Here is a 22365-nt window from a genome sequence, read left to right as displayed (position 1 = left end):
GAGCCTCAACATCCTTCTTGTGGGGAGGGGCCCAGAAATGAACACAGGATTCGAGCTGCGGCCTCACCAGTGCTGAATACAGGGGAAGAATCACCTCCCTGGACCTGCTGGCCACGCTGTTTCTGATACAAGCCAAGATGCCATTGGCCTTCTTGGCCACCTGGGCACACTGCTGGCTCATGTTCAGTCGCTGTCAACCAACACCCCCAGGTCCTTCTCCTCCAGGCAGGTTTCCAGCCACTCTTCCCTTAGTCTATAGCGCTGCACAGGGTTGTTGTGCCCCAAGCGCAGGACCCGGCGTTTGGCCTCGCTAATCCTTGTTCTCAGACCCTCCCTCCGATCGCGGACCCCTCTCTGACCGCAGAGCCACCCCCACCCCCTCCGCTGGCTTCGCACCCCCTCGCCCCGCCCCGGCTCCCGTTACCCCGACTGTACCCCGCGCTCCCCCCCGCTCCCCCCCCGGCTCTTCCCGCGCCGCCACGTGACGCGGCGCGCAGGCGCGCGCGGCCGGCGGCGCCCGAGCACATCTGCAGGCTGACGTCAGCGTGCTCCGCGCCGTCCCACGGGCGAGGCTGCCAAGCCCGCCTGCTGCCGCCGCGCTCGGCTTGGCCGGGGGCCGGCAGCGAGAGGAGGTCTGGGGCTACTTCAACCAAACTTTCCGGAGTCCTTCCTGCTCTGCCTGCTTTCCCTTTCTCCCACCCTCCCCCTCCCCTCCTCTGCCTCTCGCTCCCCCCTCTCTCTTCCCCCCCACCCCGACTCAGATGATATTCACATGGTGTTTTGCACAGAGGAGGCTGCTCGAGAGGAGGGCACCCACCCCCACCCCAATATAAGCCTGTTTTTCCTTCCTTCCTTCCCGCCCCCCCTCCTTTTTTTTTTTTTTTTTTTTTTTGTTGGAAAGACAAAATGTGCAGGGTGATAGGTTGGGCGAGTTGATGGCATCCTTCCTCCTGCCAAGCCAACCCGTTTTCTAAAAACCCCTTTTAGGAAGAGTAGAGAATTTTATTCTGTTTGGAGAATATAACCCTGATGGTTGCTTGCACAGAGGGGAAAAGCAGAGAGGAATACGGGAACCGTCCTGTGCAAACCACTATTGTTTGAAACTTACTTTATATCAGAAATTGAAGATGAAAACGGTAAGGAAGATTTCACGCTATTCGATGAAACTTGTTGCTTTTCTTGCGTCCCGAATACTGGTGCGTGTAGAGGTTTTGGGGAGCGGGGGGAGGTTTATATCGCATTAGGCGAGGTGGATTTGGAGTGATTTCAGACAGAAACCTTTGAGGATGGGGGAAGGGGGATGCCAGGATTTTTCAACCGAGGAGCAGTGATTTACGAAGTACGGTCTGGAATAGTGCATTTCTTTCTAGATTTTTTCATACTTTTAATACTGAATCGTTGGTAGAGGGAGGAAAAAAAAGCCAATCAAACGAGAGATGAGGACCAGAGCAGCCCCCAAAGCCCAGCCACAACCCACACCCGCTCCAGATCGCCCGGAGTTCGGTGCCGTGTCGGACAAGTGCAGACTTTGTGCCGGGACTCGGGGGGTCCGGGGCTCGGCGAGGATGTCGGGCTCTCCCCGGGCTCGTCAGGAAGATGGAAGCGTGTGGTTTTGATTTACTCGGAGCCGCTTGGGATTTGCCAGACTCCTAACCGCGCGGAGCCGCGTTTATCGGTGTGTGTCTGTCTCCGGGGTTCAAAGGGACTTTGTTTGGTGGGAGGAGGTAAGTGGGCTCTCGCTCCCCGGCGGTGCGTGTGCGGATTTCGCCTTCGTTATTTTCTTTCATTGTTGTACAAGAGAGAAGAGAGCGGAGGAGAGTCAGACTCTTGTTTTTATTTGGGCTGCCGGTGCAACGCGTTTGGGCCAAACGCCAAGTGTCTGGGTCACACGCGTTTTATCCAAATAGATTCAGCGCTGCTGTCTGGAAATGGGCTGCTGAAAGTTAACTTTAGGATCAACCCTACCACAGCAACCAGACTCTTCCCTTCAGCCTCCCTGGGGACGAGGGCTTTTTTTTCTTTTTTCTTCTCCCCCCCCTCCCCCCCCCCCCCTTTCCTTTTTCCTTCTGAATTTTCTTTGAGGGCTGTGTGTCTGGTGACCTCCGACTTGCTTCAACACTAGTTTTTTTAACACTTTTTTTTTTTTTTTTTTTTTTTTGTGCGGGCAGACGTGCCGTCTGTACTTGTGTGTGTGTGCCTACGTGTTGGGCTGATGACTTTTGGGAGGGGGGTGGCGTTTGCCTTTTTGCATCCTCCCTTTCCCCCCCCGCAGCGCAGTGACAGATGACCCACCGGGGGGGGGGGGGGCAGGGGGGAGAGCATCCGTGGGGGTCATCCGTCGGTGGGGCATCCGTGGAGGCATCCATGGGGGCGTCCCGTGGGCAGAGGTGGTGGCATCTGTGGGGGCATCCGAGGGGGACATCTGTGGGGGCATCCGAGGGGGACCGCTGTGGGGGCATCCGAGGGGGGCATCTGTGGGGGGAATCGGTGGTGGCATCCGAGGGGGACATCTGTGGGGGGAATCGGTGGTGGCATCCGAGGGGGACATCTGTGGGGGAATCGGTGGGGGCATCCGAGGGGGGCAGCCGTGGGGGGCACGGGGCGCTGTTCGTGCAGCGGCAGCCCTGACCTCCCCCCACCCCCCCACCCCGCGGCGCTGTACATCGGGGCACGCATGGCAGCGATTCTATTCCTCGGTTTGTAGTTCATACCCGGGGAATAAAGAGCCGACCTTCCCCTTTGTACGCGTCGTTCCCCCCCGACCCCGTTTCTTTTCTCCGAGCCCTGCCCGGCGCGTCGCTGTTTTCTCCCGGGGAAGCTCCCGGGGCCACGGCTAATCCTCCCCGGCTTTTGAAGCCTCGCGACTCTTTTCATGGCCAGCCCCGATACCTGTAATTGAATTTGTGTGATGGATGCCCGTCCCCTCCCATTTCCTTAGCAACCGCTCTGAAGGCGGTGGGAGCCGGGCAGATCTTCGACGCCCCCGGTGGGTCCCGCGGGGTTGCGGCTCCCTGGCTGCTGCCGACGGTCCCCTCCCAGTAGACAGAGCCCGACGAGGCTGCGATGGGCACCGCCGGGAGCGCGGCAGCAGCACCTGTAGGGATGCTCTAGGAATATAGCGGTCTCTTGGCAGCTTGCCTATCCCAGAGCTAAACCTACCTTCATTTTCAGGGATGCTGTAGTTGCCTGAGGTGCCGTTGCTTTGATGGAGGCTCCCAAGGTGACTTGGCTACTCATCCTCCATATTCCGTTTCATGTGCTGGAGTCTTCCAGTATGTGTCTGTGGGTTTTTTTCTCCTCGTTGGTTTTCAGTGGGTACTGGTTGCTCTTATCATCAGAGCTCCTGCAGAAGTGCCAGTGCTGTGCACCCACTTTGTCTTCGGCATCCTAGATTAGGGTTGGAAGGGACCTTAAAGATCATCTTGTTTCAACCCCCTGCCATAGGCAGGGACATCCCGCTAAATCAGGCTGCCCAAGGCCCCATCCAACCTGGCCTTGGAACACCTCCAGGGATGGGGCATCCACAACCTGCCTGGGCAACCTGTGCCAGCGCCTCACCACTCTTATAGTGAAGAAATCTTTCCTAATGTCTAGTCTAAATCTGCCCCTCTCCAGTTTATACCCGTTCCCCCTAGTCCTGTCCCCACAAGCCTTTATGAGTAGCCCCTCTCCAGCTTTCCTGTAGGCCCCCTTCAGGTACTGGAAGGTTGCTATAAGATCTCCTTATAGCCTTCTCTTCTCGAGGCTGGACAAGCCCAATTCTCTCAGCCTGTCCTCGTAGGGAAGGTGCTTCAGCCCTCCGATCATCTTTGTAGCCCTCCTCTGGACCCGTTCCAAAGACCCGTTTCAAAAGACCCGTTCTGTCTTGTACTTTGGTGGCTGGCAGAACAAAGACATGGAGCAGTGGTTTTAGGTATTGGCTCAGGAGGACATGGAACCACACCTGTGCTTACCAGAGGATGTACATGTAGTTCCACCGCGAGACCAAGGACGTGCTTCTTAGTATAAGCTTAGTGTTGGTCAAACGTCATCTTGAGAACAATCAAAAGTGTAATGCTGCATATATGCTACCAAGGAAGATGGAAAGAAAAAAAAGAGTGTAGGCCCTAAACACTTTGAGATCCCTACCAAATGTTTTCCTGGAAGTACTGTATCTGGAGTAACCCAAGTGCTTTATCTTCGTGTCAGTTACTACTCCTTAATTTGGAATGTTGATATAGCTATGTGTGGTCTACTTGTATCAGAGCTCAAGCTGTCTGTAATACTTCTGGAAGGGAGGATAAAAATTCTGCTGAAGTTTAATGTGAAAGGAGATTTTTCTCGTGTGAAGTTTGAAATGAGGAAGTCCATTTCACACAGGCCTCTGCAAAGACTATGTGTGGGCGACTGGTGGTCACTGACCAGCACCTACCATGTGTCTCAATAATGGGCACTGTAATCTATGTCCATTTTTTTAAGCTATCTAGCTCCTTGGTACTACAGTGTCAGGAGATCTTAATGTTAGGATAACTTATTATCAGCCTGACAGGCTGAACATGATCTCCACATTACCCTTTTTTTTTTTTTTTTCCCTAAATAAAAGCTGTGAGACAGTTTTACCTCTATATATGGCAGTAACGAGCCATTACCGGACTACAATGTCCAGTTCTGGTGTCTGTTCATGTTAAGGGGGAAAAGAAAAGCACAGAAATATTTAAACATCTGGAAACTGAATTATGCCGAGTGAGGTAACCCACATAGGTTGAGCTGCTTATCAGGAAGCCTCAAGAGCTGCTTGTATCAGATTCTAACTATCCATGCAAGGAGGAGAAAGTGACTCAGTAAGAGACGGGAGTGAATCGTGATTCAGTGACAGCAATTTGAAAGATGAGGTTCTCAGATTAGGGGTAAAGTTATACAGTGTACTAAAGTAGCTGAAGAGTTGATTGTCTTGGAAACTTGTAAAAGTCTAAAAGCTATAAATGAGTTTTAGCTAGAAAATACAGGTGCTACATGGAAGGTCAGACCAGAGATTTTATTAATATGCTTTGAGGCTTTGCTACGCATGAGTGACATCACTCAATCCTTATGCTTCCCCAGAAGAAAATACTGCTATTCCCAAGCTAAGTTTGCAAAGTATCATTCATTCCCTCTAAAAAGCTGGTTAAATCCCGTGTGCTGTCTTGAGAGATATTTGAAAAGTAAGTGTTGGAATGATCAGATTAACCTCATTTACACAGTAATAATTAGATGTGTCTTAAATTGGCGAAGAAGTTTCCTAATATTTACTGTGTTGTTGGTAAATGAGATTTTCATGATGTTGATTTTTCTTGGGATGGTGTGCTACAACTCTAATATTTACAAATAATCCTGCTGTCTGAATAGATGTTGTAAATAATTCCCAGGATATTAGAAAGGCAGATTTGTCTGGTGCGCGTGTAAGTAACTTTGTATGGTTTTGGAAACTTATTTTTTAACAGTCTTCCTTTCTTAGGTGTTCTGTTTTTCCATTGTCTGCCTCAGCAGAGTTTGCTCTATGCACAGGTGTGCTGCAGTGCTTTAGAGGACTGATTAGTACCAGCTGACGCAACACATGGTTTGGTATCCCATGATACTGGACTGTTAGTTGACTGAATAGATCTTCCATTTAATCCCTGGCTGCAGCTAGAGCTGCTCTCTAGTATTAGTACAATAGTGTTTTAACTGGAAAAAAAATAAAAAACACTCCCCGAAACGTAGCATGTTGTTCTCTCAGTCCCGTGACCTGCGAAATAAAAACATATTCTACTACATCAAATTGTAGTTAATATGTATACAAAACACATTTGACAACAAGTATTTAAAAAATAAAAATTGAATGTGTATAAGGAATAGCTTTAGATACTGAAATTTTTTCTTTGGTATTGGAATATGCAGCATTCCTGTTTTAGTGAATGAGAATTCTGTGTGCATAAGCAGAACCCAAGCCCAAGTAATAACAAAATACATGCTGCAGAAAGATCAGATAACTGTACTCTGGATTCTTTCCCAGGTGCTTCCTTTGCCTACCAGTGTACTGGGTCTAGTTATTCGCTGCTGAAATCAATGAGTGCGTAGCATTGATTATAGCTGGAACAAGTCTGAACATGGTATTTGAGCAACAAGAAACTTGACTTTTATAAATCCTTATGCCTGTTTAATGTAAAGTTGATATGTGCACCTCAAGTTGTATGAATTTGCTGCTCAAGATTTTTGTAAAGCCGTGACTTTAGACCATAAGTGTGATAACATCTGAATATTATTCCAAAAGGTTGCACTGCGTAGTTCACTATGATGGTTTAGTGTTTTGCAGTATAGACCTATTTTAGTAGAAAGAATTCGTCTTGATAATTTTCCTTTGTTTTTCAGGGAAAGGAATGGAGCGGTAACTATCCAGTCTAGCGTCTTACTGATATCTTAAGGAATCTTACAAATGTTAATTTTGAATTGAGACAATGACTGCAGATATAGAAGAAAATACAGGCTGTTGGAAAAGAATACCTGTCAAAAAGTGGAACATCCAATAGTTAATTTGGAAGTAATATAAAATAAATATACCTGTTATGGTGCGATTCTGGAGTGGAATTAACTCTATAGCACACAGGTAGCTCTCCAAGGAAGGAAAAAAAAAGCGCGCTTTCTGTTTTTCTGAATTATGGAAATTTTTTGGAAGACGTGGACATGGATTTTGAGCCTAGTCATGGTTTCATCAGAATTTCACAGTGACAACAGGCTTTCGTATAGTTCTCAAGGTAGGGATCCAACCTCTGTAGCTGACAAGAAGCATCTATTTTGGCATTGCATTTGGGTAGTATTTTCTAAGCCACATTTATATAATTAATGAATTCATATAATTAATTATCATGGAGGTTTAAATACAGCAAATCTGAATAAATCTTTTGTTTTAACTTCTTTCTGTCTACTTTTAACTGTAGGAAAGCCTTGCAAATTCATTTTAGTAAAATGTACTTGATATAAGTTTAGACACTTGACTTAATGTTAACATGTTTTTACACTAGGAAGTAAGGATCTAATCTTACTTGGATCCATTGACATTTATAGTTTTTTAATTAAATGAAAAGCCTTTCACGTGTTTTTACAATATAATACTTTTCATTATTACTGTTTTTATTCTTGCAGGTGGATCTGATAGCTTTTGTCTTTGAATGTTATCACTGGGAAGAATGTCCTACTTAGGTTAAAATTTAGCCCCAAATGTTTACATATTTTGGGTAAACAAGAGAAGATATGTAGTTAAAAACTTTTGTATTTCCAGTGGCATCAAATTAATAGGAAACTGAACACATTTTCTCGACTTAATAAGAAAGAAAAGAACATTTTATTGTGTTTAGTAAAATGCTACGTCTTGCTTTTACTTGAGAATTACTTTTACTCATGAGGGTGGTGAGATTTAGCCAAGTACGGTTTATGTTTATACTACTACTTGTTTCCTGTTATATTTTCTTCTCTTCTATGCCCACTACTCCCTGGACTGTCTTACCTTGTGATTACAAAGAGGAATTCCTGTCTTACCTTGAACACTACCAACTAACAGTCCCAATAAGGGTTGATCAAAATGGAGCCTTCCTCAGCTTTACTGTGAAAAATGCTAAACCCTCGAGAAGGAGGAGGAGCACAGACCCTTATGACCAAGAACTGGCAGCATCTAAATTATTTTTTAAACTTTCTGCCTATGGCAAGCACTTTCATTTAAACCTGACTCTCAACACAGATTTCGTGTCCAGACATTTTACAGTAGAATACTGGGGGAAAGACGGACTGCAATGGAAGCATGATTTTTTAGACCACTGTCATTACACAGGATATTTGCAAAACCAACACAGTACAACTAAAGTGGCCTTAAGCAACTGCAATGGTCTGGTAAGTGCACATTACATGTTTGAGTATTATAGTGTGCTTGTCCCTTTTAAATTACAGAAGAAGAACTTAATTGGCATATCTTTCAGTTTTTTGAGTCCCTGCGGGAAGCAAACAGACAGGAGGGTGCAGAAAACCTCTTAAGCCTGATCTGGGTTCTGGGGTAAAGTAGCCATCAGTTTTACAAGCTTAATTGTAAGTACTGAGACCTAATTCTGTTGTCCTTTGGCAGGCAGCGTTTTCACTGTTTAGAGTGTCTGCGCTAGGGCTGCAAATCGATCCTTGGAGGTTATAAAAATGCTGTGAGCCTAAGGGGTGGGGAGGAGGAAACGGTTGCTGGATGCCTCCAGAGAGACATTGATTGAACTGAACACCCGCTTGTTGTCTTTGAGAATATGAGTTTAGAAACTGAGTAAATGACGTAAAAGAGGAATTGCTTGGTGTAGAAGTCTTCACGGCTCTAAATTCAAAGAGTGAAGAGGAAATTAGATCCTTTGCAAGTACGAGCATCAGAAAGTAATTATTTACCTTTTTTAAAGAACTACTTTGTTTACAGATTCTAAACAGTTGCATTTAAAAGTAGGATTAGAAATTCTCATCTGAGTCTCTTGATCACATGACAGTAGTACTCGCATGGGAAAAGGCTTCTATTCTTCATAATAGAAATTAGAAAAAAACCCACAAAGAAATAAAAACCAGACTATTGAGTAACAAAGTACTAAAATAGAAGGGCATGACTAGTGAATAATAACTCGAGAGCTAGTATTTTCTCTAATAAAAATATATGCATAGTGATTATCATTCTGATTTCAGTTATAGTAGAACACTGGTCAGTTTTTTCTTAGGAATAGACAGATCTAGCTGATTGCCAAGGAAAAAAAAGGATTACACAGACTTGCTAAACCAATTCCTATTTATCCTTGTATGTGCTATTGAATAATGCACCTTGGGATGTTATTTACAAACAAAAGCCTGCTGCTTCAGTAGGTTGCACTACAACCCAGCTACTTGTGGTATCCCTGATGTAGTCTAGGTTAACATTTTGGAGCACTCCTGAGGAAAAAGAGTCTAATGGGGATTTCCAGGGCTAAGTGAACACTTTCAAATAAATGCAGGTAAAACAGTGTTTTGCCGAGTGTGGTGTCACAGTTCGGTTAATGCGGACTTGTAGCAGAAACGTCTGAATTTAGTACAATTTTCTCTTTGGTTTTGCAGTTCCCATATACTAACTTTCTTGTCACAGTTATTAAGGCTTATGAACTAATCATGGAATCATAGAACAGCTTGGGTTGGAAGGGACCTTAAAGATTATCTTGTTCCAACCCCCCTGTGATGGGCAGGGACATGTTCCACTAGGCCAGACTGCCCAAGGCCCCATCCAACCTGGCCTTGAACACCTTCAGGGATGGGGCAGCCACAGCTTCCCATCCCCTTCCCCAACTTATTCCAGTGCCTCACGATTCTCGTGGTAAATAAATTCTTCCTTATGTCTAGTCCAAATCTAATTCTTTCCAGTTTATACCCATTGCCCCTCATCCTATCACTACAAGCCTTTGTAAAGAGTCCCTTCCCAGCTTTCTTGTAGCCCCTTTCGGGTACTAGAATGTTACTATAAGATCTGCTCGTAGCCGTCCCTTCTCCAGGCTGGACAAGCCGAACTCTCTCAGCCTGTCCTTGTATAGGAGGTGCTCCAGCCCTCTGATCATCTTTGTAGCCCTCTTCTGGACCCATTCCAACAGTTCTGTATCCTTCTTATGTTGAGAATACCAGAACTAGACACAGTACTCCAGATGAGACCTCACAAGAGAGGAATAGAGGGGCAGAATCACCTCCCTCAACCTGCTGGCCACGCTTCTTTTCATGCAGACCAGGATACGATTAGTGTTCTGGGCTCCAAGTGCAGATTGCTGGCCCATGTTGAGCTTCTCATTGACCAGCACACCCATGTCCTTCTCTGCAGGGCTGCTCTCAGTCACATCACCCCCATCCTGTATTGAAACCTCAGATTGCCCCGACCCAGGTGTAGGACCTTGCACTTGGCCTTGTTGAACCTTGTGAGGTTCACACAGGCCCACTTCTCCAACTTGTGCAGGTCCCTCTGGATGACATCCCGTACTTCCAGTGTGGCAACTGCACCACTCAGCTTGGTGTCGTCCGCAAACTTACTGAGGGTGCGCTCGCTCTTACTCTCTATATCATTGATGAAGATATTGAACAGCACTCTTCCCAGTACAGACCCCTGAGGGACACCATTTGTCACGGATCTCCATCTGGACATTGAGCCATTGACCACTACTCTCTGAGTACAACCAGTTTCTTATCCACCATACTGTCCACCCATCAAGTCCGTACCTCTACAGTTTAGAGAGAAGGATGTTGTGGGGGACTGTGTCAGAGGCTTTACAGAAGTCCAGATAAATCACATCCATTGGTTTACCTGTGTCCAGGGCTGTAGTTACCCCATCGTAGAAAGCCACTAAGTTGGTCAGACAGGGTTTGCCCCTGGTGAAGCTATGCTGGCTGCCATTAATCACCTCCCTGTCCTCTGTGTGCTTTAGCATAGCTTCTAGGAGGATCTGTTCCATGATCTTCCCAGGCACAGAGGGTAGGCTGACAGGTGAGTAGTTCTCAGGGTTATCTTTTCTACCTTTTTTAAAAATGGGCACAACGTTACCCTTCTTCCATTCACCAGAGACTTCTCCTGATTGCCATGACTTTTCAAATATCAGAGTGGCTTGGCCACCAAATCAGCCAGTTATCTCAGGACTCTGGGATGCATCTCATCAGGTCCCATAGACTTATGTAAGTTCAGGTTCCTCAGGTGGTTGTGAATGTGATCCTCCCCTACTCTGGGAGGGGCTTTACCTCCCTGGTTACCATCTTGTTATCCATTGACCCAGGAGGGGTGAGGAGAGCAGTTGTCAGTGAAGACTGAGGCAAAAAAGTTCTTGAGTACCTCAGCCTTCTCGTCATCTGTTGCTACGAGGTCACCATTTTCAACCACCAGTGGGGGTACGTTCTCTTTGATCTTCCTCTTTTGATTGATGTACCTGTAGAAGCCCTTCTTGTTAGTCTTTACTTCCCTTGCCAAGTTCAGCTCCAGCTGCGCCTTGGCCTTTCTGACCTTTCCCTACGCAACCAGGCAGCATTCCTAGACATGTCCCAGGTTCCCTGTCCCTGCTTGCACTGCCTGTGCCGTTCCCTCTTTTTCTTTAGTTTTCTTTACCAGCAGGTCTTGAATCAGCCATGCCGGTCTCTTCCTTTCTCTACCTGGTTTGCTACATCTGGGGACTGAGTGCTCTTTTATAGAAAGCATCCTTAAATATTTGCCAGCGCTTTTCTGCTCACATGATTGATATACTCAGTCATTTTACTTCTTGAGTTCTTTTCAGTTAAAAACGCTATGGAGACAAAATCCTTGCTTTCAGGACTCCTTTAAAAGAGGCCGCATGTCTCCATATCTCCGGAGTTTCTGCTAGCTGAGGCACAGACTGGTTGGCCCCCTTGGAGGCTGCAGTCAAGTACCATGGTGCTCCCACTTCAGTTCCTCTCTGACCTTAGCCAGGGGTGAGCAGACAACACCTGCTTTTGCCTTAGCCTACTCTTGTTTTCTTTTCATCTTAGGAGAACAAGAGTGGGATGCAGCAGGAAAAAGTTCTTGTTTTCCTATCAGCTTGCCCATCTTTTGCTCCTCATGGCACTTCTTTTCTTCAAAGAGTTTAGCAGCATGGAAAGTGTTGTGGTGAAGCAGAATCTTTTGATTTGTGGCTTGCACCCTGAGGTGATGTTCAGCGTTGCCATTGCTGCATGTTTTCCCTCTGCTCTCATATTTACTCTTTTGCTGGAGTGATATCAGCTGTTCTGTGGTTCTAGGTGTCAGTATGTTAACTTAGTGCTTGTAGGTTGACTTTAGTGTGGAGTGCTTCCTAGTTAAATTGTCATCGTCAGTGCTTTTAGTTGTCACCAGCTCTTATGTATTTCTTCCAGGTATTAAGGCGTCCTCAATCCTGTCTGGCATACCATGACTGGCTCTCTCAAGTTCTTCATGGTCATGCATCTGCTTGGGACTGTAAGTCTTAGGTGTTGACTGCATTTCCTAGAAAGTTGTAGTCACAAGCATGTGAGGCTCCAGAAGCAGCAGGAGTGATGCAAAGCTCTTTCACAGAGAGGCAGGAATCCTGCAGAGGGGTGCAGCAGTAGGCTGAACTGGGCAGCATCTTCTGCCATACAGAAACTCCTCTGTCATTCAGTGTTGGCAAGGCCTTCCAGGGCACTGGCTATGGGATTTACTGCTCCATTCAGATAAATCCTTCACAGAGTTATTTTTAAATGGTGATTCCTACTGATGAATGTTTTTTTTTACAGCTGCTGGTTAGAACATGATTAGTAAAGCAATTGGCAGTGAATATCGATGACAATATTCCTTGTTTTAGAGGTAGCGATGGTTCAAGATGTCATGCTTAAGGCCTTCATTGTATTCTCCAGTCTGATTGTTGGTCTGCAAGAGACTGCCAGTCACATTCTGTATAGTCCTTGATTAACATCTGTCTCAAAGCCAGTAATTTTAATTTGACTCTGTAACAAGTAGTACTCTTTAGCAATGAGTGTTGCTCACAAGCAAAATTTAAACATTCCATTATTAGGCTTCATTATTACCAAATGAGTTCAATGTCTTCCTCTTAATTAATGTTTTGAGTTATTCTGTTTCATTATTCAGGGTGGTCAGGTGGGACCATCATCTAATTAACATAACCTAGGTTAGTTTGAAGAATACTTGTAGTATCTGAGATGGATTCTAATGTAAGGAGGGCTTCCTGTCAGTTTCATTGAAATAAAAATGGTGAGCTGTCAGTTCGTTTCCCTGTTGTTTCACATTTCAGCCTCTCCTGCGATATTTCTTATTACCAAGTGCCCCAGAATTACATACTGCTACTTACTGAAGTTTCCTTTTGCTGGGCCCCGATTATGCTGTAAATTGTCTGAAGTTATGAGGAAAGCTCTGTAATCCAGTGAGCAGTCATGTGAGGAAATTGAAGGTCTTGTCCATCAGGCTTGCTGTCTCCCAAACTTATGTTTTCTTTAGTGGGTGTTACATTTGTGAGTGGATTGCAGGTGGTCCTCTCTCATGAAAGAGCCCTGCAGGAAGATGTGTTTTGGGGCCTTTGGACCTTGGGTGCAAGGCAGCAAGGCTGAGGCATTGCCTAAACTGAGTATGTCATACTGAAGGAAATAAGAGTAGGAAGTGGTAGGTGGGCTGAAGAGGGAAGAACTTCACCTCAAGTGAAAGTTGTTCTAATTCTCAGGGAAGCAAGTCTAAAAGAAGAAAAGTTTTGGACTTAACTGTGGTGGAATTGAACAGAAACCAAACTTTTTGCATTCTTGCTCACCTCTGTCCTCTGCTGAGTGTCAGAGCTCTTAACTACATGCTCAAACAAGTTTTCTACTTCTGGACATTCTTATTTTGAAAAGCCCATTAGTGGGAAGTATTTTAAAATGCATAGGAAGTGATTATTATTAAAGAAGTGAATGAGAGGTTAAATCACATTTTGAGGCTACTATGGTTCCAAGGAAGTGTTTAATGTAAAAAGCCAAGTATTGAAATGGCATGGGAAATTCCATACCCTGAGTAACATTTGTGCTGGGTAGCACAGATGTCTCCATCCAAACAGAAATTATAAGAAAAGCACAAGAAGTAGCTGCAGGCTGAAGAAGTGACTTTACTCGGTTAAAGAAGGAATTATTTTGCTGATAGACTTGATGTCTTCAGTTTGTTTCAAGTATTCCTAAATTCACGTACATAAAAATCATTCATATTCCTCTTAAATTAGCTTATTTGAAAGCTGATGTGACCATAAAGAATGCATCTGCTTTTATAGATTATAAATTGCATGTAGTATGGTGTTTTCTAATTGTATGTAAAGTAATGGCTTATTAATAAAATAATTTATAAAGATGAGAATTTATATTGAAAAGGGTTTAGTGTTCCAGTTCAGTTTCTTTGGACTTCTCTTCAGTAATCACGTGTATTTGCAGTATAGACTAAGTATTCAGAAAATGGTATACAAGCTCTCCCTGTCCTAGTTTTAAGGTGTCTTTTTGGATTCTATGGTGGACTGTCTCAGGCCAGATCGTGATTTTTTTCATCTTCAAGAACACAGTAACCTAATGCAATCTTTTTCCTCAGTCATAAAACCACAATGAAGTGTGTGGCCAGCTGTAGACATACTGAACAACACTGACACATTTTCAGAAGTTTCCACTATTACTACTTTATATTAAAAATGGTTAAAATGGTTCAAGGCATGGAGAAATTGTAAAACAGCAGTACTGTGTGGACTAGACACAGAGTTATTTGTCCTCCATAATTCAGTTTGCTTCTGGGATGGACGTCCCCTGTCTGAAGGAGGTTAAGGCCCCAGCTGGACATCCTGGCAGAAAAATATGCCTTTCAGAAATTCAGGGGAATTCCATGTGGATTTGCAAATTTGTCTGAGCATGTCGAACTGCTGGATCCAGACCTTATATATGTTAGCAGGAGTTGGCAGTCTGTAGTGGGATTGGATAACACAGGACCTCAAACAATCTGTTTTAGATAATAATCTTGGGAATGTTGCTTGTAGTAACTTACTTGGGGCATTCAGCTTGTTTTTTAAGTTCCTGGTATTTTGTCAAAACTTTTTGCTGGTCATTCTTATGTCTTGATGATATTTCTTATGCTTTGGAGCAGAATGTTAATTTACAAACTGTTAAAATACAGTAGCAAAACTTAAAAAAAAAGAAAAAGTTAATTTTAATGCTTTGAAAGGGCATTATTTCAATCTCCTTTTTCAACAGAAACAGTGTTTTGCTCAAATAGTAGATTATAAGCCACAAACGGGATTTAGAGTAGTGGTTTGGGTATAATAGCATAATAATCATTATTTATTAATTAGGCATTGCTGAATGCATATACAATGGAAATACAGCTACATGAATTTTCTGAACTTTGATTGTCAGTGACATAGATACTTTTTATATACAGAATTTAGAGTGCTGCTTAAAAATCAGTCACTGTAATTCAACAAGACTACTTCCATCAGTTTAGTATTGTTTACAAGCAAAATTAGCGTGTTGAGTTTAAAATGGTGTATGTATGCTGGGCTTATTTGAAGAGCATATGCAGGGCAAGCGTGTTTCCAGGACAGCTGACCACATACATGTTCTGACTACCTCGCGGTAGGTGTAAATTAAAATTTATTTGTGTTTCCTCGTCTAAGTGAATGAGAGCTTTGACCAAGAGTACAGTGGCAAGCCCTGATCTTACAAACAGTTTCAGGATACTTAGAGCAGATATGGAGCAAATGATCTTATGGCTGATCGTAGAGGTCTCATGGGAGGGAAAAAATAGCCTCTTTAACAAAAAAGGCTGTTGCATAGTACTTGCTTTTGAGATCGAAGATATAGTAGAAAATTATGATTAATCAAATCAGGATGTGAATGCAGAAGTTCCTGCTCCCAGTCTCCTACCTGATGAGGAGCTCTTTCTCCTGGTGTAGACAGTTGATATGTTCAGAATTGTCTAGATACAGATAGTGGAATTTTTTATTTTGCAAATAGAGGTGTAGGAGTCTGCCAGGGCTTATTCATCTATATTTCTACATCTGAAAGGATTCCCAAACTGGACTTTCTGCTAAAGTTCATTTTTAATTGCTGAAGGTTCAGGCATTTGCGTAGTTGGCCTGAAATCTTCCCTTTCTTCAATAAACCACTTCCTGTTTGGAAAAAGCTTAGTTTACAAATGTGAAAGTAATAGAATAGAATAGTAATAGAATATCTACTACTCTGCACTGCAGTGTGAGGAAAAAAATGTTCATTTGTTTTTCAGAAGGAGGTCTAGAGCACAGTCTACAACAACTTAATTTGCCAGATTTGTGGCAAAACCTTTTAAAGAATAAATGCTTTGTAGATAGTGTATCCTAAATGAATATTTATAATTTGATTTTAATAACTAACTCAGATTTGGAATTAAGTATTTGCATGTAAAATGCTGACTGATTTCCCTGAATGTAGGTTCTAAACTTATTCCTTCATGCTGTTTTTCTCTAGTGCAGTATGTAGCTCTAAGCATCTACTGGTATGGCGTGGTAGAGGTATATTGGTCTCACCATTTGAGCAAGGCCATTTTGGCTTGCAATCACTTTTAATGAATGTGAGTCATATAGTTTTGGAACATCTCTGAACAGACCGTTTGTCATATGCTGAGATTATTTCTTGCTTTCTTACCATCCATAAAAAATGATGGGAAAGAACTCCAGAAATAGGGCAATGATATTTTTATTCTTTTCTCATTGTGTTGCCTACAGGTGCTTACTCCTGCTCCCACTAAAATCAGTGGAGGAGAGCTGTCTTATGCATTGTTGTGTGTTGGCTCATCATTGTGGATTTCTTCAGAGACAGTTGATAATTAGATGTTTTTTTGAAGTTAAGCTTTTTAATAGGAGTTTTAAAGTGTATTTTAAAGTTTTTATCTTCTTATTTTCTTCTTAAAGCATGGAGTCATTGCTACAGAAGATGAAGAGTATTTTATCGAGCCTTTAAAGAATATAACAGAAGATTCTAGTAATTTAAATTATGAGAGTGGTCATCCTCATGTTATATACAAAAAATCTACCATGCACCAGCAACATCTCTATGATAACAGTCACTGTGGAGTCTCAGGTAAATTAGTATGAGTGTCATTTTAAAACATTATAACTTAAGATGTATTTTAAATTCTTGTTTGGTTAACACTTAAGACAGTGGAGAATATAGCAATGGGAGTCCCCCTTTAGGGTTATACAGTGTGTCCTGCTGAAAAGTAGGTTTGTTTCTATTTTTTTCAGGTTCAGAGCAAGGGTATAGTCTTTAAAAAACTGAGAAACCCTCTTCTGTTTTGTCTCTGCTGTGTACAGTGCTAGTAATGTGCACAGATTTCCTCAGTGTGCTAAAATGTATTTTGTTCATGCTCTTTCGTCTCAGCTTCTTCCTTTCCTGTTTTTCTGTGTGCTATTTTTCACTCCATGAAAACTTCTGGAAAAATTTGCTCTCCTCCAGAACTGTTAGGTCTTCCAAATGGATTGCTGTTTTCATGTTCTCCTCATGGGTACCAAAACCTTTTAATCTCCTTTTCTGAGAACTGTTGCAGCTTTATCCCAAAGTGATGTGGCATCCAAAGCATGCCTAGAATATATAAAAACTAAAATAAAATAATTAATTTTCAGTTTCACAGCTTTCAGGCCCTAGGACTGAAGCCAGATTTACAGTAATCTTTGGGGCATTTGACTGGTTTTGGAAGTTTTGAACAGTGCAGTCTTGTGTTTTAAGATGCAGTTGTAACAACTCTGTAGCAGCCTTTTGGCGCTATGTCACTTATTTTGTCTGAGGACTGATATTAACTTTACTTTCACAACAGTTTTGCCAGTATATTATGCTGGGAGGAATCTGCTTGTGTAGCTGTGCCACTATTCATGGACTGGCAAGTTCCCCCCTTATTGTGATCAAGACCTAAATTTATTGTGAACCTATTTCACAGTATCAGGGAAGCAGTCTGTATCTTGAGGCATTGATAGAGACAATGGGAATGTTATTTCTGACCTATCTAAAAAAAATGGCAGTAATTGATACAAAAGGGGGGGGGGATTTGGTGAAAAGATGATCAGAATTGGTTGGGATGAGCAAGTGATGGACTGCTTTTTAGTAGATAGTAGAGGCATGGTGGCTAATAAAAAGATGGAATTGGAGAGGCAGAGAGATTTAGAGGAGAATGTGGGATAGATTCTCATAAGCTAAATTAGATTTTAAGCAGTTAGACATAAGATTTTTTTTTAAAAAAGTTTATTACTATTTCATGTATGTATCATTGCCGACTTAAGTATGTTTTGTTAAATATAGCTGAAATCATTAAGGTCTTAGTAAGAAGCTGACTGTCAAATTTCAATTGCTTCAATGGGATGTGAGGCCACTGGGTTATCCTGCAGAATGCTGTGTGTGGATAGGATTGAGAAACAGCAAAAGTTGACATTTGAATGCTAGAAAGTGGCAGATTATTTAGGCATGGCTGTACTATATGATGTCTTAGTTTACTTATGCCAAACTTCATAGTCAGCGTATTCTAAAATGAAAAAAATGCTTATGTATACAGTACGTGATGGTGTTAAATAGTAAGAAGAAAGCAGCACATAAGGCTTCATTTCAAAATGTCCTTATAGTTGCATATTACATAAGTTGCTTTCTGTTGCATTTTAAGATCTTTCTCTGTGTTCTTTCCTCTCTTCACCTTTACTCTCATCTAACATGTTAGGCAGCGCAGTCGTCAACTCCATGTCTGCATTTGGATCTAATCCCCCACTTTTGTAATCATTACTTTGAGGTTAGTTCCAGTGGGTTTTGTCTTTTGTTTTTTTTTTTTTTTTTTAATGCAGTTTATTTTTTTCTTTTTTTTTAATCTAGGAATATGATGAAAAAATGACATAACTTCCCACAAAACTATTTTTGTTAAATATATTGCAAACTTTTATTGACATGCTTTAACTTTTTAAAGAAAATTCAGTCAGCATTATTTAGTGTTTTGAAAGTAAAACAGCATAAGCATTAATAGATTCTGGAGTGTGAGCCTAAGCACTTGGGATGGTGTCCAACTTTCCCATTTCTTTGTGACCAGCTGAAGCATAAGCTTCTCATCTGACAAGAAAAGGAGAAATGTTTGTTTTTGTGATGTCTTCTGAGACCTTTGTTTGACATACACTATCAAGATGAGTCCAAAAGAGTATTTTTTTTTCTCTAAAAGATTTCTGCATGAGCTCATCAGTTTTCAAATGTTTAGAATAGATTTATGTCTTTAAGTGAAAAATCATGAATGAATGTAGAAGCAGTATGACATTTACTGAAGTACTTCCAGCACTCTTAAGAGCATTAGAAACCCTCAAACGTCACCATTTGTTATTTGAAAATGAAGAGCAGATTTTAAAAGAAATTAGTACAGAATCTGTCAGAGAAAATTGCAGACATTCCTAAATCATTGCTTAAACGAGATGAAAATCTTTGAACAATTAGAACAACTTTTGATTTCCAACTATAGAGATGAAAAACAGGAAAAAACTTGGTATACATTATGGAATCCTCAACAGGCCTTAGTGCTTGCTACTGTTTTTAGAATTTTTTTTACCCATTGCAGAATGAGGACAATTTTGTTACTGGCGTTTTTTCAACTACCAGATTTATTTTCATTTTTTGACTTTTCTAAAATACCTTTTAAAGCCAACATTCTGGCCTCAAAAATGATGAAATGCTGCAACAGTGGGAATGCTGAAGCCTTGTATTCTTGGTTTTAACCTGAACATACATTCTTTGTGCTGTAGCCATTGCTTTTTGAAAACAGCATGCTTAGTTGAATTGCATAAAGCATTACTTTTTCATGGAAGATACTGGTCCTATTGCAACCCACACTTAGCTGAACCTGTTCGATTAGAGGTAGGCATGTGTCTCAGAAATTGCTTACTTGAGCAGTCCTGTTCAGACAATTACAAATGTATCTTAACTGTTAGCATTCTTATGCTCATCTGTAACTAGCAGGACTACCTGACATATTTTTTAAATCCTTCTTATGTAAAACCAGACTAATAAAATACCTTGATAAACTTAAGGTTGAGATTTGTGGGGCCTTTGTGGTAAAGGGATCTTTAATACACACAAAAATGCCAGTTTTGCAGGGAAGAGTGGGTTCAATTTTGTCCTGAGGACAGGAATTCAAACTAAAAGTAAATTTGTTGTGTTTGTTTTGCTGATAATTACAGCTCTTTGGATTTTTAATAATCAGTCTCTTGCAACTAATATTTTTTCTACATATATATGTGAAACAAGTGCAAGAATCAACGTATTTGAATTAAAATGTCTTAAAAATAACTAGCAATTATCCTATGTCAAGCTATTTTAAACTTCCCATTATGGTTAATTCATGAAGTAGATAAAACAATCTGATAGCTTTCTGAAGAAAAAATTAATTTATTTGCCTGAAAATTGTTTGCCATTTAAGCATACTTGCCTAATAATGACAGAGTTTCGCGGGAGGAAAAAGCCTTTTTCATGCCCTATCAGCATGTTTAATTCCTTGGTTTATTTTGATACCTTTTACCTTAATTTTGAATTTTTGGTTTCCACTATGTTTTTTTAGGTTATTATAGCTGTTTTGTTCTTATCTTTAAAATTCTGAAATGTGCTTGTGGTTTATTATAACTAGACGTTAGTGTTAACATTGATGTGCAGAATCAGATTGTTTAAGAGAAGACTGGTGTTTTATTATCTTAAGTCAAGTTAAGGAGAGCTGAGAGTAGTAGGACTCAAAGTTTGGTTTCCATTATATAAGGTATTTTAAACAAAAGGTAATAAAATAAATTTTTCTGTGCCTCAAGAAACAGTTCTTTTTAGAAGCTTGAAGATGGTAATCTCCACGTAAACCAGCTTCATTTGAATGTATTTTGCTAGTGACCCCTCTGAAATATTTAATTATTTTTGTTCCTAGAAGACTTCACGAGAAGCAATAAACGGTGGTGGATGAGTGATGCATCTGCTTTTCCAACTTCACTTCCAGTCAATGACAGGTTAAGTAGTCACAGTCGACAGAAGAGATCAGTAAGCCTTGAACGGTTTGTGGAAACGCTGGTAGTAGCAGACAAAATGATGGTGGGATACCATGGTCGCAAAGACATTGAACACTACATTTTGAGTGTAATGAATATTGTAAGTTTCATCCCTCTCTGTGTTTGTATCAATATGCATGTACTAAAATGATAAAGCAGCTGTGAAGTATTTATTTATTTGCATGAAAAATGCCTCACAATATGTATCAACTTGCAGGAATTAAGACTTGAAATATGGCAAATGTTAGCACTTCGGGAAAAATGCAGTACTATTTCTGTCAAGAATTATGCTGTGATCACTTTTAAATTGTTTGTCTTTATTTTTAAATTTATATTACTACATTTAGATTATAGTTCTATTCTGTTTAAGTCAACAGCGTAAATGCTCCTTGTACTTGATGAATTATGAGACAAGGTGTAAACCATTCTAATTGAAAACTGTGACTTAAGAAGTTTGTTTTACAGAATGGTCATTTTTTAGTCCAGAGAATAACTCTTATTCAGGTGATAGTAATAATTAATGTTGTGAAATTACAATAAGCAAGAGAACAGGTTAATTTTTAACCATTTAGGAGACAAGTAGTGTTTCTTGTCTGACTTTGTGCCTTTTCTTATTTTCTGGAGGTCAGGTTGCCAAACTTTATCGTGATTCCAGTCTAGGAAACGTTGTGAATATTATAGTGACACGTTTAATTGTCCTCACTGAAGATCAGGTAAGGGCTGTTGCACTAAACCTTGTATCCCTGAAATACAAGTTATGTTAATGTGTAATACAGAGTTCATTTTATTATTCCTTGAACTGGCTGCATCTAACTGCAAAACCTATCATCTTGTAATCTTTCACTACTTTAATCAAAATGAAACATTACAAAGGAATATTTCTCATGTATCATCTCAAAGACATCTGTTCTTCAGGTGAATATTAATACGCTTTCGGGGTTGTCAGTTTTAATTTTAGATCTGTATTTTGATATACTGATTTTTTTTGTATTGACATAATCATTAGTAAAGTTGGAGCAGAAAAAAATGCCTGTTCACAGCTGAATTGGGGTCAGATTTTACAGAGATAAAAGTTGGCAAGAAGAGTTTATTCCTAGAAACCACTGCTTCTAATTATAGTCCCATTTTAGTTTTCAAAAGGCTTAACAACTGACCTTAGTAATTTGTTTGGAACATTTCTGGTATGCATGTTGTATTGCAGCCAAACTTGGAGATAAACCACCATGCAGACAAGTCCCTCGATAGCTTCTGTAAGTGGCAGAAATCCATTCTCTCCCACCAAAGTGATGGAAACACCATTCCAGAAAATGGGATTGCCCACCATGATAATGCGGTTCTTATTACTAGGTATGGTCATTATAAGTATTGTGTTTATTTTATTTTATTTCTGTAGCTTTCTTGTTCTTACCTTATATATATATATAGGGTAGTTGTAATATATTCCATAGGTAATCTTTAGAGGAGGAATCTTAATAGATGGCTTGTCTTAAATATATCGCACTATTAAACTATAGATTACGAATCTGAAAAACTAAAATCTGCAATTTACCTGCTTCTGCTGTTGTTGTCATTTAATTATTGCCAATGCGAAGTATTCCAGTAGAACAGACGGATCCTATTGAACATTTTATACTTTTATAATTGAAAAGAATTCATAAGAGAACAAAGCAGTGTGGAAAATATTTTGTTAACCATATATAATGTTTTCAGTAAGAATTTCAAGCCAGAACCTCAACTACTGTAATAGTATTTCTGCTGACAAAAACAGGTTCTTGCAGATTCAGGCAGTGTGAGAATCTGCTTTGTAGCTGCTTTGATTTGTTATGCTTCGTTAAGA

At 41.2% G+C, this 22365-nt stretch overlaps 1 protein-coding gene across 6 annotated transcripts in view; it reads left to right on the top strand.

Annotated features, from left to right (window-relative positions):
- The first annotated feature begins 900 nt into the window (after positions 1-900).
- Positions 901-22365, top strand: part of ADAMTS6 (ADAM metallopeptidase with thrombospondin type 1 motif 6) — a 143224-nt gene continuing 121759 nt past the window's right edge. Inside the window, exons 1-7 of one of the 6 annotated variants that reach the window (XM_009559583.2) lie at positions 901-1136; positions 6367-6749; positions 7514-7878; positions 16404-16572; positions 20414-20628; positions 21158-21241; positions 21730-21875. In XM_009559583.2, the coding sequence (XP_009557878.1) occupies positions 6653-6749; positions 7514-7878; positions 16404-16572; positions 20414-20628; positions 21158-21241; positions 21730-21875 (1076 nt within the window). In that variant the 5' untranslated portion in view covers positions 901-1136; positions 6367-6652. Of the gene's footprint in view, positions 1137-6366; positions 6750-7392; positions 7879-11861; positions 11945-16403; positions 16573-20410; positions 20629-21157; positions 21242-21729; positions 21876-22365 lie in introns of those variants that run through there. The other 5 variants (XM_054054768.1, XM_054054770.1, XM_054054772.1 and 2 more) reach the window with 5 other exon arrangements.

The sequence above is a fragment of the Cuculus canorus genome, chromosome Z, assembly GCF_017976375.1.
Source record: "Cuculus canorus isolate bCucCan1 chromosome Z, bCucCan1.pri, whole genome shotgun sequence".
NCBI classification, from domain to species: Eukaryota; Metazoa; Chordata; class Aves; order Cuculiformes; family Cuculidae; genus Cuculus; species Cuculus canorus.
The sequence above is the reverse complement of the archived record's forward strand: the minus strand, read 5'-3'. Positions and strand labels throughout refer to the sequence as shown.